General features: G+C 45.6%; 2 protein-coding genes across 2 annotated transcripts in view; one reads left to right on the forward strand and one right to left on the reverse strand.

Annotated features, from left to right (window-relative positions):
* zgc:112052 (protein C19orf12 homolog) overlaps positions 1 to 246 on the reverse strand; it is a 2351-nt gene extending 2105 nt beyond the window's left edge. Inside the window, exon 1 of the mRNA XM_008301136.1 lies at positions 128 to 246. The gene's annotated coding sequence lies outside the window, so the exon portion shown is untranslated. The remainder of the gene's footprint in view (positions 1 to 127) is intronic.
* A 2406-nt stretch (positions 247 to 2652) lies between these two features.
* uri1 (URI1 prefoldin like chaperone) lies at positions 2653 to 10942 on the forward strand. Its single transcript, XM_008301137.1, has 11 exons — positions 2653 to 3037; positions 4003 to 4037; positions 6955 to 7033; positions 7439 to 7574; positions 8545 to 8636; positions 8719 to 8782; positions 8917 to 9103; positions 9185 to 9422; positions 9553 to 9704; positions 9824 to 10064; positions 10608 to 10942. The coding sequence occupies exons 1-11, from the start codon at positions 2966 to 2968 to the stop codon at positions 10794 to 10796; spliced, it is 1485 nt and encodes a 494-aa protein (XP_008299359.1). The 5' UTR covers positions 2653 to 2965; the 3' UTR covers positions 10797 to 10942.
* Positions 10943 to 11787: the final 845 nt, after the last annotated feature.

Raw genomic sequence — 11787 nt, forward strand, 5'->3', positions numbered from 1 at the left:
CCACACTTTAAACATGACAGATCATTAAATCGGGACTGATTGCATCAGAAGCATCACCGGCTGACGTCATGATGCTTCTTTCTGCCTCTGAGAGCTGAAGCCCGGTCAGCACTGCGCATGTACGAACCTGACTGTGGTGATTAATCCTCATCAATGGTCACTGGGCCTGGTTCTGATCAGGAGTTCTGTTGGACCCTGTTCCACCGGCTGCTTGTCATGATTTCTGCTGCTGCTGTCTGACTCCGGCCGCAGTGCCTGATGGGAAACAGCTGATGCTGCATTCAGGGAACCTCGACCAATCCGGAACTCTCTGCCTTTTTGTTTGAAAACAGTCAATAGATAGGGAGCAGTGAGAGAGACACATTACAACAATAAGTCAGTAAAAAAAACAATAGAATAAAAGAGGAAATGAAAAGAAGAAGAAATAAAATAAAAAATAAATAGTTTGGCAATATAAAGCAATATTAATGAAAATGAATCCATAAAAGAAAAGGCTAATAAAAGTAGAAAAATAAGGACAAATAAATAAAACAATAAAATAACAATATTTTAGTTTTTTCATTTTTAAAAATTATTTTTGAATTAAATTATTTTCTATTTTATCTTTTTTTTTTTTTAGTTTATTATTGTTATTATTATTTTATTTTATCTTATTTCATTTTCATTTTTTTCTAGTTTAAAGGATTTTTATTTCAAAAATTAAGAAGCAGAGCATCCTGAATACTTTTTGGGCCGCCGACTAATATTAACGACTTCATTTAGCAAGAAGTGTCGCTATTTTTTTCATCTTTACTGACACAAGTTTAGATCAATCTTATGTATTAATTTAATTTAATTTAGTTTAGTTTAATTTAAATTAATTTAATTTAATTTTGCTTTATTTTATTTAGATTTTATTAATTAGGACAAAGATGAAGTTATTTTATTAAAAGCAGCAGCCGTGTGTGAATGAGATTAATAAAGATGTTTTCTAGAGAATCCTGTGGTGCTGACAAATATTTTTTTAACATTAAAGAGAAAAACAGACATCTGCCTTGTAAGAATAATGATGGACTCAGAGCTCCCACTGAAGACAACATGCATTCATTTTAAATCACTGCTCATGCGCTGCTTTTATGACACAGAGTCTTGTTTACTTGTTAAGAACCGCTGCGCTGCTGATATGTCCGACAGCACCTAAAGGCAACACGAGCAGCCAATGAGCGTCCAACACCGAGGGGGCTGGTACCCTGGATGCATTACACGACTTTTCAGAACCGGACTAGTTCAGTGCAGCTTCCTGTCTGGTCTGGTTCCCTCCTCTGATAGAAATGTGTTCTATTATATGTGCGCGTGTTTGCACATTAGCTGTAAATGTGCAAACTCGCGCAGCTCCACGCAGATCAGCGTGGGCAGGATTAGGGCCACTTCTGCTCCTGCAGCAGCCAGATGTCTGAAACACGGCTGCGCGAGCTGCTGTGTGACTGAGTTCTGAACGGAGCAGGTCCAGTTTGGCTCCAGACATCATGTCGACTGTTTACATTTGTGCAGGCGGCCACATTTACCCAGAGTACACCGGGACACACGGAGGAGCAGCCGCGTCAAGCTGGCGGCGTTTGGCGGTAAAAAGGAAAACACCATGGTTCGCCTTCAAAATAAAAGAAGTCAGATTCAGAATTCAAAAGTCAGAAATGAGGACTTTCATAAAAGAGGCGTTAAATGGTGAAAACAATACAAGCTCATGAGTAAAGGTTTGAGGTGACTGCATTTTATTTGACTGTTCCCATCATTGTATTTATACCACCGAGCAGGTTCTGGTGAATTTAACAAATTAGACACGAAAATGTTGTCGGATCATGAAACACAGTATTAATTAGAATTATAGTTATATATTAATGACAAGAACAAATTAATGTTTGTAAACGTGAAAAAAGAGATTGTTTGATGTGTACATGTGGACGCGGTTTTAGTCTGTTTTGTTTATTTAGTTTTTTGTTTGTTTTTACAGTTACACGTAAACAAATACTTTTTCAGTGACTTTGCCAGATATTATCTGAAGAAGAAATTACTCACTATTTCTCAATCTTTAATAAACTAATTTTTTTCCCTTTAAAAAACAAATAAAAAATTTAAAAATGTGTAATTAGTGAACATGTTTCCTTCAAATAATGTGAAATATCTATATAGTGATGTTTTTTTTTTGTCTGATTTAAACACGGTAAATAAAAATTAAAATAGCGTGATCTCTCAGTTAAAAGTTGTAAAATGATTATTGTGAAATTACAGATGTTGAAGATGTAATTGTGTTTAACAACTAAATGGACACTACAGTCAACTGTAATACAAAACATAAATACTAGTAATTATCTGCAATCTAACAAAACATATAATATTTGTGAAATAGCCGTAAACTGAAAAGAAAAAGTTATTTAAAAAAAATAAGTTTTGACAGAATAGATATGAGTGAAAGAGCAACTTCAAAGTGTTCTCCTCTCTGGTGCTATTGTTGTTAATTCACCAAATAATTTCTCCGTTCACGTTTGTTCGTTTAGAGTTGTCTTTGTTTTGGTAATACACTGAGAAAAAAAAAGAAAGAAAAGAAAAAACAAGTCTTTTATTCTGAAAATTCCGACCGGACGTGCTGCCGCCGTCGCCGTTGTCTTGACGACGAGACCGAGGTCCACGGCGCAGCGAGAGTGACGAGGAAATATCTGCTAATCTCTGGATATTACCACCGCGGATATTTTTGGAAAATCATGCAGAAGCCGTGAAATGAGCGAGTGAGATGCTTTTACTTCCGAGAGCGAGGATAAGCACCGCTGGCCCTTTGATGAGCACGAGCAGCGCGGCTCCGAGGGGAAGCTGCTGCTGCTGCCTTCATAAACACTTCTTTAGGACTCACTACAACCCCTGAGCTTTTGTTTTGGGCTCACTCGCCACCGAACAGCGCCGAACAGAACCCCCGCTGTGCTCGTGGCGTGGACGGATGGCTGATAAAGGTAAAGCGGACGTGGAGCGGGTCGGCGGAGCGGTCCGGCTCCGGCAGGAACACCAGAAGGTAAAAACCAGAACCAGCAGTTGTTCTGTTGCTTTGCAGGCTCGTGAGCAGCAGCGGTAGCAGCGACCACGCGGCGTGTCCCTGAGCCACGAGTGGGCGTGAGGAAGTGCTTTAATTAGCAATAAATGCTAATAACGAGGACGTATTGCGTCTTAAAGCAGGTCCGTGAGCTGGTGTTTTATGGCTTTGACTGAGTTTCCAGAAGCTTCCTCACATGTGGGTCTTTGAACGCAGCACCAGGAGTTAGTTAGACTTAGTTTCGCTTCTTCTTACTTTTACTTTTTCTCTTCCACACTAATGAAACAAGACGCTGCATGTCTTATAGTTTAATGTGAACGCGCCTGTAAATATTCAGGCTTCATGATCAGGAGCTGAACCTGTAACTCCCATAACGTTTGAATCAGTCACTTTATTCCTATAAAATCAGATGTAAGGCTCCTAAACCTGAACCATTATTATTATTTCTCTACTGGAGGCCACTTTGGCTCTGGTGGTTTTTCAAAATGTGCTCTGACTTCACTTTTACGGTCCAATATTCCAGTTTATTCAAGGATTCAAGGAGCTTTATTGTCACACCAGCTCACATTCACATTAGTGGCACCAAACTACCTCTCAGGTCCTGTTGTTTTTAAAGAAAAAGCCTAATAAATAATAATAAAAACTAGCACAAGATATGAGTAAAATACAGCAGTATAAGTGTAAAGAGCAGAAGTGAGCTGAGTTGAGCTGTGAACATGTGCAGCAGCAGGTTGGTGTCCTACAGAAAAGTCCCAGTGAAGAGATGTTTGTGCAGAAGTCCGGATGTGTTGGTCTCCTGCTTCCCTGAACCTGTGATGAGCCGTGGTCCAGTAACTGTGTGTGTTCTGTTCTGTCTCGGAGTGAAAGCGCCGATCAGAAAACACTCATTGGTCATGTTGTTTTGCTCTTCAGCCTGATTCATGTTTCAACTGTTTGTTCTGAAACAGGTGGTGAGAGACTGTGAGAGTCGGATCCAGCACTGGTAAGCATCTTCCAACCCTTCAACTGTTGCACACAGTGTGGTGGTAAAACACTGCTCAGTAGTCAGCAGGTACTGAACCATGTCGTCAGAACTGTCGGTCAGGACTTTGCAGGACGTTCAGCTTTTCTTCTGCGCCTGCTTGTCGGAGTGAATCCGTGTAAGTTTAATGAACATCTCAGCAGCTTTAAAGGCTCTGCACACCTGCACACCTGCACAGGTGCCTGAGGAGCCGCTGGACGGCCTGCAGACTGTTCAGCCTGTTGACCGTACAGCAGGTTAAACACTGTGTGCAGTTGTCACTCTGCAGAGTGAAGGAATTCAGACTCACATCATGTTTCAGCTTCTTTTGTGCTTATATCCACACAGACCATTTGCACAATTCTCATTTCCCGACTGATCTGCAGTCTGTGATTCAGATGTTCTCGGACACACTCGGTTTGTTTGACACCAAAAAGCTCCGTATAGCGACTGTAAAGCCACATCTGGATGCCAGTTACAGCCGTTAAAGCCACTTTGGACACTTAGACCCTGTTTGTTTTCAGCTTTTTTAACGTATTTTTATCTTAAATGCTCTCCTACAGACTGACAGGTCATCAGGTGAACATTTCTTTATGTTTTTTTAATATTATATTGCAGAACAATAGAACATCAAAGTGTTTTTTTCCTCCATCATTGTCCAATAAAGCCGTATTTTCCTGGACTTCAGGTTTCATGCAGCGCTGGGACTTTTTAAGACGTTTTGGTTTGTTCTTGTTGGTCGGACATAAAAAAGAAACGGTGCTTCTGCTGACGTGAACAACAGCCCTCGAATGTTTCATAGAAAACAGTGACAGAGATGCAGAATGGGAGCAGCTACATAGAAAGTGTTTTATTTAGTTTTTACTTTTCCTGCCGTGACGTGTTAAATAGATGAAGATGATTTCAGCAGGAGAGGGACGGAGACGTCAGCTCTCTCATGGGATTGTTCCTCACTGCTTGATCTTTGCTTGATCCAGAAATCGCTCCTCATCCCAAACCTGCTCCTTCTGTTCTGAGGAGCGAGGAGCAAGGAGGGATCTCTGAGGAGCGACGAGGAGGAGCAATGAGGAGGAGACGAAGCCTTCCCTCCTATCGATGACGAGCTCTTTGTTTAGGAGCAGCTACTGATTGGATGATCGGACTCTGACGCTCCATCATCACCGCAGTATTTGGACTAAACATCAGATTCAGATTTTATCGTCTGTTCTGATTCAGCAGTTCAGCTTCTAGGATCTGTGTGAACTGTAGACTGAGTTTAATCTGATCTTTTTAATAAATGCACAGCTGCTTCTGAAGTCGTGTATTTAAATGGACACATGTGGAGAAGTTGATCTTCTCATGTTTAAGGACACACATGTTAATACATTTTAGGAAGTCCATCACCAAATAAAACCGCCAAAGTCACACAAACGCAGCGTCAGCTAAGAGGAACAGACGTGTCATTTCCTGTCTCCTCGCGTCTCCTCCTCCTCTCTCCACGTTCTGCTGATGGAGATGTGATGGAGGGAGCTGACCCACTCTGTGCAGATGTTCAGACGTTGGAGCTCTGATCCGGCAGACTGAGTGGAAACACCTGTCTGAGTGGACCTGAGTGGACCTGAGTGGACCTGAGTGGACCGTGACCCTGTACTGGGACTTCAGTGGAACTCTGTGAGTGTGTTTCATTGATTGCAAGCCGCGAGGCGCCGCCGGCGGTTCTTCGTATGGATGACAGTCGGGAGCAGTTCCAGGAGGCGGAGGACGAGCTCTGATACCGTACCAGGGATTATTTTATATTATGTGAAGGTTAAAGCTCCTACTTGTCAGTTAAACCACATGTTTCTGTGAAGTGATGAAGAACAAACTGGGATGCTGGCGGTGAGCAGAGCGGTCAGCAGTGTTCCTGTGATACAGCCTGTAGAGACCAGCCGGGTCCGACCCGTACAGGTGGTCCCACTGGCTGCTGATTGGAGCTTCTGTAGACGCTGTGACTGACGTCTTCCTCGCTCTCCTGTTGGCTCTGCAGGACACATTACAGCTTCACTGTTCCTCTTTGGACATTAATCCTTCATGTAGGTTCCAACCCGGTTCCACCTTCGATCCATACGGTGGTCCGGTCTGGCAGAATATCTGGTACCACCTTTGTGGGGGTGTGTGTCTTCAGGAATAACCTCTGTCTATGCTGATAGGCTTTAAAATGTCCACCACGTCACCGTTTACCTGCACCAGGAGGCACAGGGTGGTCACATGACACATCTGACTGATGAAACCCAACCAGGAAGTGAACACCAGAAGTTTCTGAGGAAAAAAACTGCATTTGAGTGCAGCTGAAAAGCCAAAAGGCAGCTTAAAAATCATTATTCTTATTTTATTCAATTCAAAGAAGCAGCAGAAGACCCTGAAGCAGTTTTTGCCGTTTAGTGACTCATGAAGCTGTGAGGCGTCTTCACTGTCCAGACGTCCAGCGTTCAGTCACAGACACTCAGGTTATCAGTTCACCTACAAACGTCTGGGAGGCTCTTTTCAAAGCAGATTTGTGACTTTTGATCAGTGGCTCTGCTTTCTTCAGGTGTCCCCAGAAAGCTTTGACAGAACAGAACAAATCCTTCATTTTATCATTTATAACTTTATGTGTATTGTTACAGAACCTTAAGCTGCAGAGTAGCTGCACATTTCTGCTTTCAAGTTCACTGAGTTTTACTCTGTTGTAGTGAAGCTGAACGTATAATATAAATGAACAACAGCGCCATCTTGAGGCCACTTGGGTCACACCAAGTCTGTGAAAGGGAAACAGACACTTCCCCATTAGTCCTCAGTGTGTTCCCTGTTGTTCCTGGTTTCACCTGATCAGTCAGACCAACCAGAGGAGGACTTCAGACAAACCAAACGCTTCCTGAACAGTTGTTGGATGTGTTTGCAGGAAGAAGGTGTCAGGTGACTACGAAGCTCTGAGTGACCGCCTCCAGACTCTACCTGATCAGCTGTCCTATGACATCATGGTGAGTTCTGATGTTGTTTAAAGCACACAGGACCAGAATCCTGCCTCCCAGAACCCGTCCTCCTCCCTACAGGGATGTGTTCATCCCATTAGACGGTTCTGTTTCTGTTGCACATCACTGTTTGCACTCCAGCACTTCTCCACTTCTACTGGACAGTACTACACTTATTGTACATTTTATGTTGTTTATTGTTGTTTATTTATGTGTATGTATGGTGGTGGTGACTCTATCTTTGTGCTGTAACAACAACACGACCTCTCTGGGATGTGATTCTATCCTATTTCTTCTTTTAGTTCTTTCATGTTTTCCACCAGCTGCTCCATTCACTGTGTTCCTCTGACACTCTGCCCTTTCTTTCCTTCTCTTTCCTTCTCTTTTCCTTTCTGCCCACCGTGCTGTGAACAGGTGCCGTTCGGCCCGTTGGCCTTCATGCCCGGGAAGCTGGTGCACACCAACGAGGTCACGGTGCTGCTGGGCGACAACTGGTTCGCTAAGTGCTCCGCCAAGCAGGCCCAGAAGATCGTCGATCACAGGATGAAATGTGAGTGTTTTTGATCGTCTCCCCTCTGATTGGTTGCTCATGTGATCCCTCAACGCCGCCATTCGTCCAGCAGAGGGCGCTGGCGGATCGTTTCTGGACCGCTTGTCTGAGCACTGACAGAACTTGCTTTAAACTGTGCCGTGACTCACAGCGGGGCGTCTGGGCCAAATCTTTGTTTCACAGATGAGCGTGATGCGTTCTGGGTAGTGGGTGGGTTTGTTCACATGTGGTTAAAAGGCTGCAGGCTGCAGAGCGTCTGCCGCTGCACTTCATACGTTACAGGTCGCTGCTGTCGGCTGTAAATCTTGTGATAACAGTTCATAGCAGCAGCACATTCCCACAGCCGAGGCGCTGCAGCGCTTTGGTTCGGTCCAACGCGGGGTGCTGCTGCGGCGGCGGCGCGTCACTGTGCGTTAACCCCGCTGCTCATTCCAGGTCTGAGAAATCTCATATCAAGTCAAATGGGCCCAAGTAACGATGTCTGATGTGAACATTATTAGAATGTTTAGTGAAGCAGAAATGTGCTGCCGCGGCCCATCCCCCCCCAGCCTCCTGACCCGGCCCACCCTGCTATTACAGAGCTAAGTGCTGTAATACAAACACAGTAGCTGAGATGTGTCAGGCAGCGGCTGAGTTGTCAGGCCTTCTGTGTTTGACCTTTCCTCACTTCCAGTTGATGCGCTGACTGGAGGGGCTCCCGATCGCCATGGAAACAAGGGCCCTCTGCTGCTATTAGTGAAAGGGCTTAATTGTTGTGAAGATTTAATGATCCGGAGTAGTATTCAGGGCAGAAGATATTATGAACTGTTTGTGTCATCATTTTTCATCTTCTTTTTTTCCTCCCCCTCCACAACTTGTTTAGGATTTTAACTCTTCAGCTGCTCGCCGTCGTGTCGAATGTTTTATTGAAATCTCTGGTTTGCCTGCAGCCGGCGTGTGTTTTTGTCTCACTGTGATGTGTTCTGTCCAGATGTGAAGAACGAATTAGACGATCTGTCCAAGACGATGAAGAACTTTGAAACCAGAGTCGGGTTTGCGAAGGATTTGGAAACCATCTCCGCCGTATGTTGCATTACTTCACAGGAGATGTTGTGTAACGCTGAACGGGGACAAATGTATTGACCTAAGCGTTCCTGTTCTGTAGAGTAAAGGCGACTATGTTGACATCAGAGAGGAGGTCGGAAACAGCGACGCTGCTGTCGCCAAAGGTACCTCGTCAGCCTTTCTTCTGACCTCGTTTCACTTGAACATCACAGTTTATTGCTTCACTTTTTACTTAATTCTGCTCAGATTGGTGTTTAGGCATAGCAGAGTTCTTCATGAAGGATTTCTGTTCTAACAGGAAAGCAGAGAATCGCTCACAAACCAAACTCCAAGCCCAAGCTGGATGTGGTGTGGGACCTGAAAGAGGAGGACGAGGAGAACGAAGAAGAGGGACAGAGCAGAAAAGACGTGATGACTGAGGAGGAGCTGTGGGCTCGGCTGGATGAGCTTGAGAAGCTGGAGGAGCTCCAAGACGAGCAGGACAGGTATATGGACCGACCCGCCTCACTGCAGTCTGACATGTTCTGACCTCAAGAGAAATCACAGCGTCTCTGGTTTTCCTGCAGACTCTCTGATAACGCCGACATGAACGGCGAGGACACGTCGTCGTCTTCCTCAGAGGAGGAGAAGGAGGCCGAGGCGGCTCCTCCAGTCAACGGCCTGAGTCTGAAGCCCGGCTGGAGCTCGGTGCCTCACTGCAAAGCACCGCTCAGCATGGACGGGAAGAAAGAGCAGGACGACGAGGAAGAGGAGGATAATTGTTTGCCCACCATCTTCTTCTCTCACACAGTCGAACTGAAGAAGGTCAGAGCGATAAATAACGGGGAGCGTTTCACCGATTGGCTGCTCCAGATATTGGAGCTTCTGTCCTTTTCTTTTTAATTGTGCAGCGTGTCTCTGTTCAGCCTTTAACTTTGCCTCTCTCTGGCTCCAGGTGAGGATAAACACAGGAAAAAACACCATGCTGAAGTTCAGCGAGAGGAAGGAGCAGAAGGAGCACTCGAAGAGGAAAAAGAAGAACGGCCACAATAACGGACACTCGCATCACGAACTCCACAAGATCACAACACCAGCAGACATTTACAGGTAGGAAGGAAACGAAGCCAGCGTTCAGTCTGACAGAACGACTCATGTGGGACATCACTTTTAAATGAATTGTTTCTGGCTGGAGCTCTGTGGTGAAGCAGACTGTCGTTCATGTGCAGGTTGTTCGTGGACGTGAAGAACGGAGAACCCATCCCCAGGAAGTCCATCCTGAAGTCACGCAGTCGAGAGAACAGCGTGTGCAGCGACACCAGCGAGAGCAGCGCGGCGGACTTCGACGAGCGCAGGATGGTCTGTCGCAGCTTCAGCCACGACGAGGCGACGCACAGCGACACCAGCGACGGCATCACGGAGGAGGACAGCCCCACGGCGGTGCCGCTGCAGCTGCCCAGCAGGTTTGAGGTACAAACATGGTTTATTTCTGTTTGTCGGCTTGTTGCCTGAAGAGTTAGTGAAGAAAGATTCTTTATATTTAGCGAGTTAGCATGTCTCCCTTTTCCTCCTGCTCTGTGCACAAACACAAATCTGCACAAGGACACGCTGGACCGGGTCGTGTGGGTCGGTCACAGCTGCAGAACCTGGTTGGTGTGCAAACAGAGCAGAACGCTAGCGGACTGTGGAGACGTGTTTGATAAGAAGTGTCTTCAGCTAGAACCATGTGCTCCACCTTTAATGTCACTGGATGTGAAGAACTCAGTATAAACCATGTAGAGATGTCAAAGACAAACTACCACCAAGTGTCTGGAGTTTGACCTGAATGTGGTTTAACACAAGCGCTGATAAGAACAAGAAACACAACATGACAACAGTCGATCAGTGTTTGTGTTACACTTGAGGTGCGAGTGATCGACGCCCGTTTCCTCACTTTGGTTCCTGCCTCCTTCCCTTCCTGCCTCCTTCCCTTCCTGCCTCCTTCCCTTCCTGCCTCCTCCCCTTTCTCCTCAGGCCTTTTCAGGGACGGTGGTAGAAAAGGACCCGATGCCTACAGCTGTGCCCCACCTGACCATCGCTCCACCAGCTCTGCCAACCATCCTGGAGAGGAAGCAGGAGGAGGTGGCGCCCGACGTCTCGCCGCCCCAGCAGGCCCCGAAAAGGGTGTCCAAGTTCAAAGCTGCCAGGCTGCAGCAGAAGTGACTGTTACCCAGCAGATATCCTTCTCTTCTCCAGCCTGCCTTTGTTTTCTACAACTGATGAACTGAGCGACACGAAGCAAACCTCTCTCTCTCTCTCTCTCTCTCTCTCTCTATCTGTCTCTCTCTCTCGCCCTCTCTCTCTCTCTCTGTCTCATCCTCTCTCTCGCCCTCTCTCTCTCGCCCTCTCTCTCTCGCCCTCTCTCTCTCGCCCTCTCTCTCTCTGTCTATCTCTCTCTCTCTCCCCCCCTCTCTCGTCCACTCACTCGTCTAACCATACCTGTGGGGTTTCTGTCGGTATGAGAACTAGTCGTAGCAGCATCATCCGACCCGCTCTGTGTGTAACCTGCTTTTAACCGTCATGTTTTTCTGCTCATCCAGTCCCACAGAGTAAAAGCACTTGGTAGTTTTGGTAGTTTTCCATCTTGTCGTCGGCCTTGTTTCAGCCGTCTGTCGTCCGTTTACCGTCTTCTGCTTTTCAGTGAGTTTGTGCTTTTGCCGGATCAGACAGTCGGCCTCAGAACCAGTTCACTAGTTTAGTTTCTTTTCCCAACATGAGTCACTTCGTCTCCTCTTGACCTGCCTAATGAATGTACGGATTCCTTTGTGACAAGCTTTATGTAAAGACAAAAAATCATATTGGTGGAAACTGAAAGGAAATAAATGATTTTGACTACTAGTCCTGGTTCCCTCCATGTCCCAGAGATGATGGTGAAGCTCCCCAGAAGAGACGGATGTCCGTTTTATTCAGATTCTGCTGCCAAAGCTTTGTTGGTTTTCCTGGTATCGTAGAAAGAAGCTGAAGTTTTTAGTTCCAGTTGGCGTGCACGCTGCATAGCAATAACGGGTGACAGTAAAACATTTCTCTCTGCTCCTGATACTTAGTGTAAATAGTTTGGTCTTTAAACGGCTATTAGCAGACACTGACTGAGCTAATATGAGCTTTTATGAATTATTGTTACTCCGACTGAATTTCCTGTTGTGCATTAAAATTT

This window comes from Stegastes partitus, unplaced genomic scaffold, assembly GCF_000690725.1.
Source record: "Stegastes partitus isolate 25-593 unplaced genomic scaffold, Stegastes_partitus-1.0.2 Scaffold1633, whole genome shotgun sequence".
In the NCBI taxonomy this organism is placed as follows: domain Eukaryota; kingdom Metazoa; phylum Chordata; class Actinopteri; family Pomacentridae; genus Stegastes; species Stegastes partitus.

What these genes read in the sequence shown, in the direction of transcription:
- uri1 (XM_008301137.1), top strand. Translation starts at nt 2,966, where the DNA reads ATGGCTGATAAAGGTAAAGCGGACGTGGAGCGGGTCGGCGGAGCGGTC. An exon ending in GAGAGTCGGATCCAGCACTG is followed by an intron (nt 4,038 to 6,954) that starts GTAAGCATCTTC and finishes ATGTGTTTGCAG; the next exon opens with GAAGAAGGTGTCAGGTGACT. An exon ending in AGCTGCCCAGCAGGTTTGAG is followed by an intron (nt 10,065 to 10,607) that starts GTACAAACATGG and finishes CTTTCTCCTCAG; the next exon opens with GCCTTTTCAGGGACGGTGGT.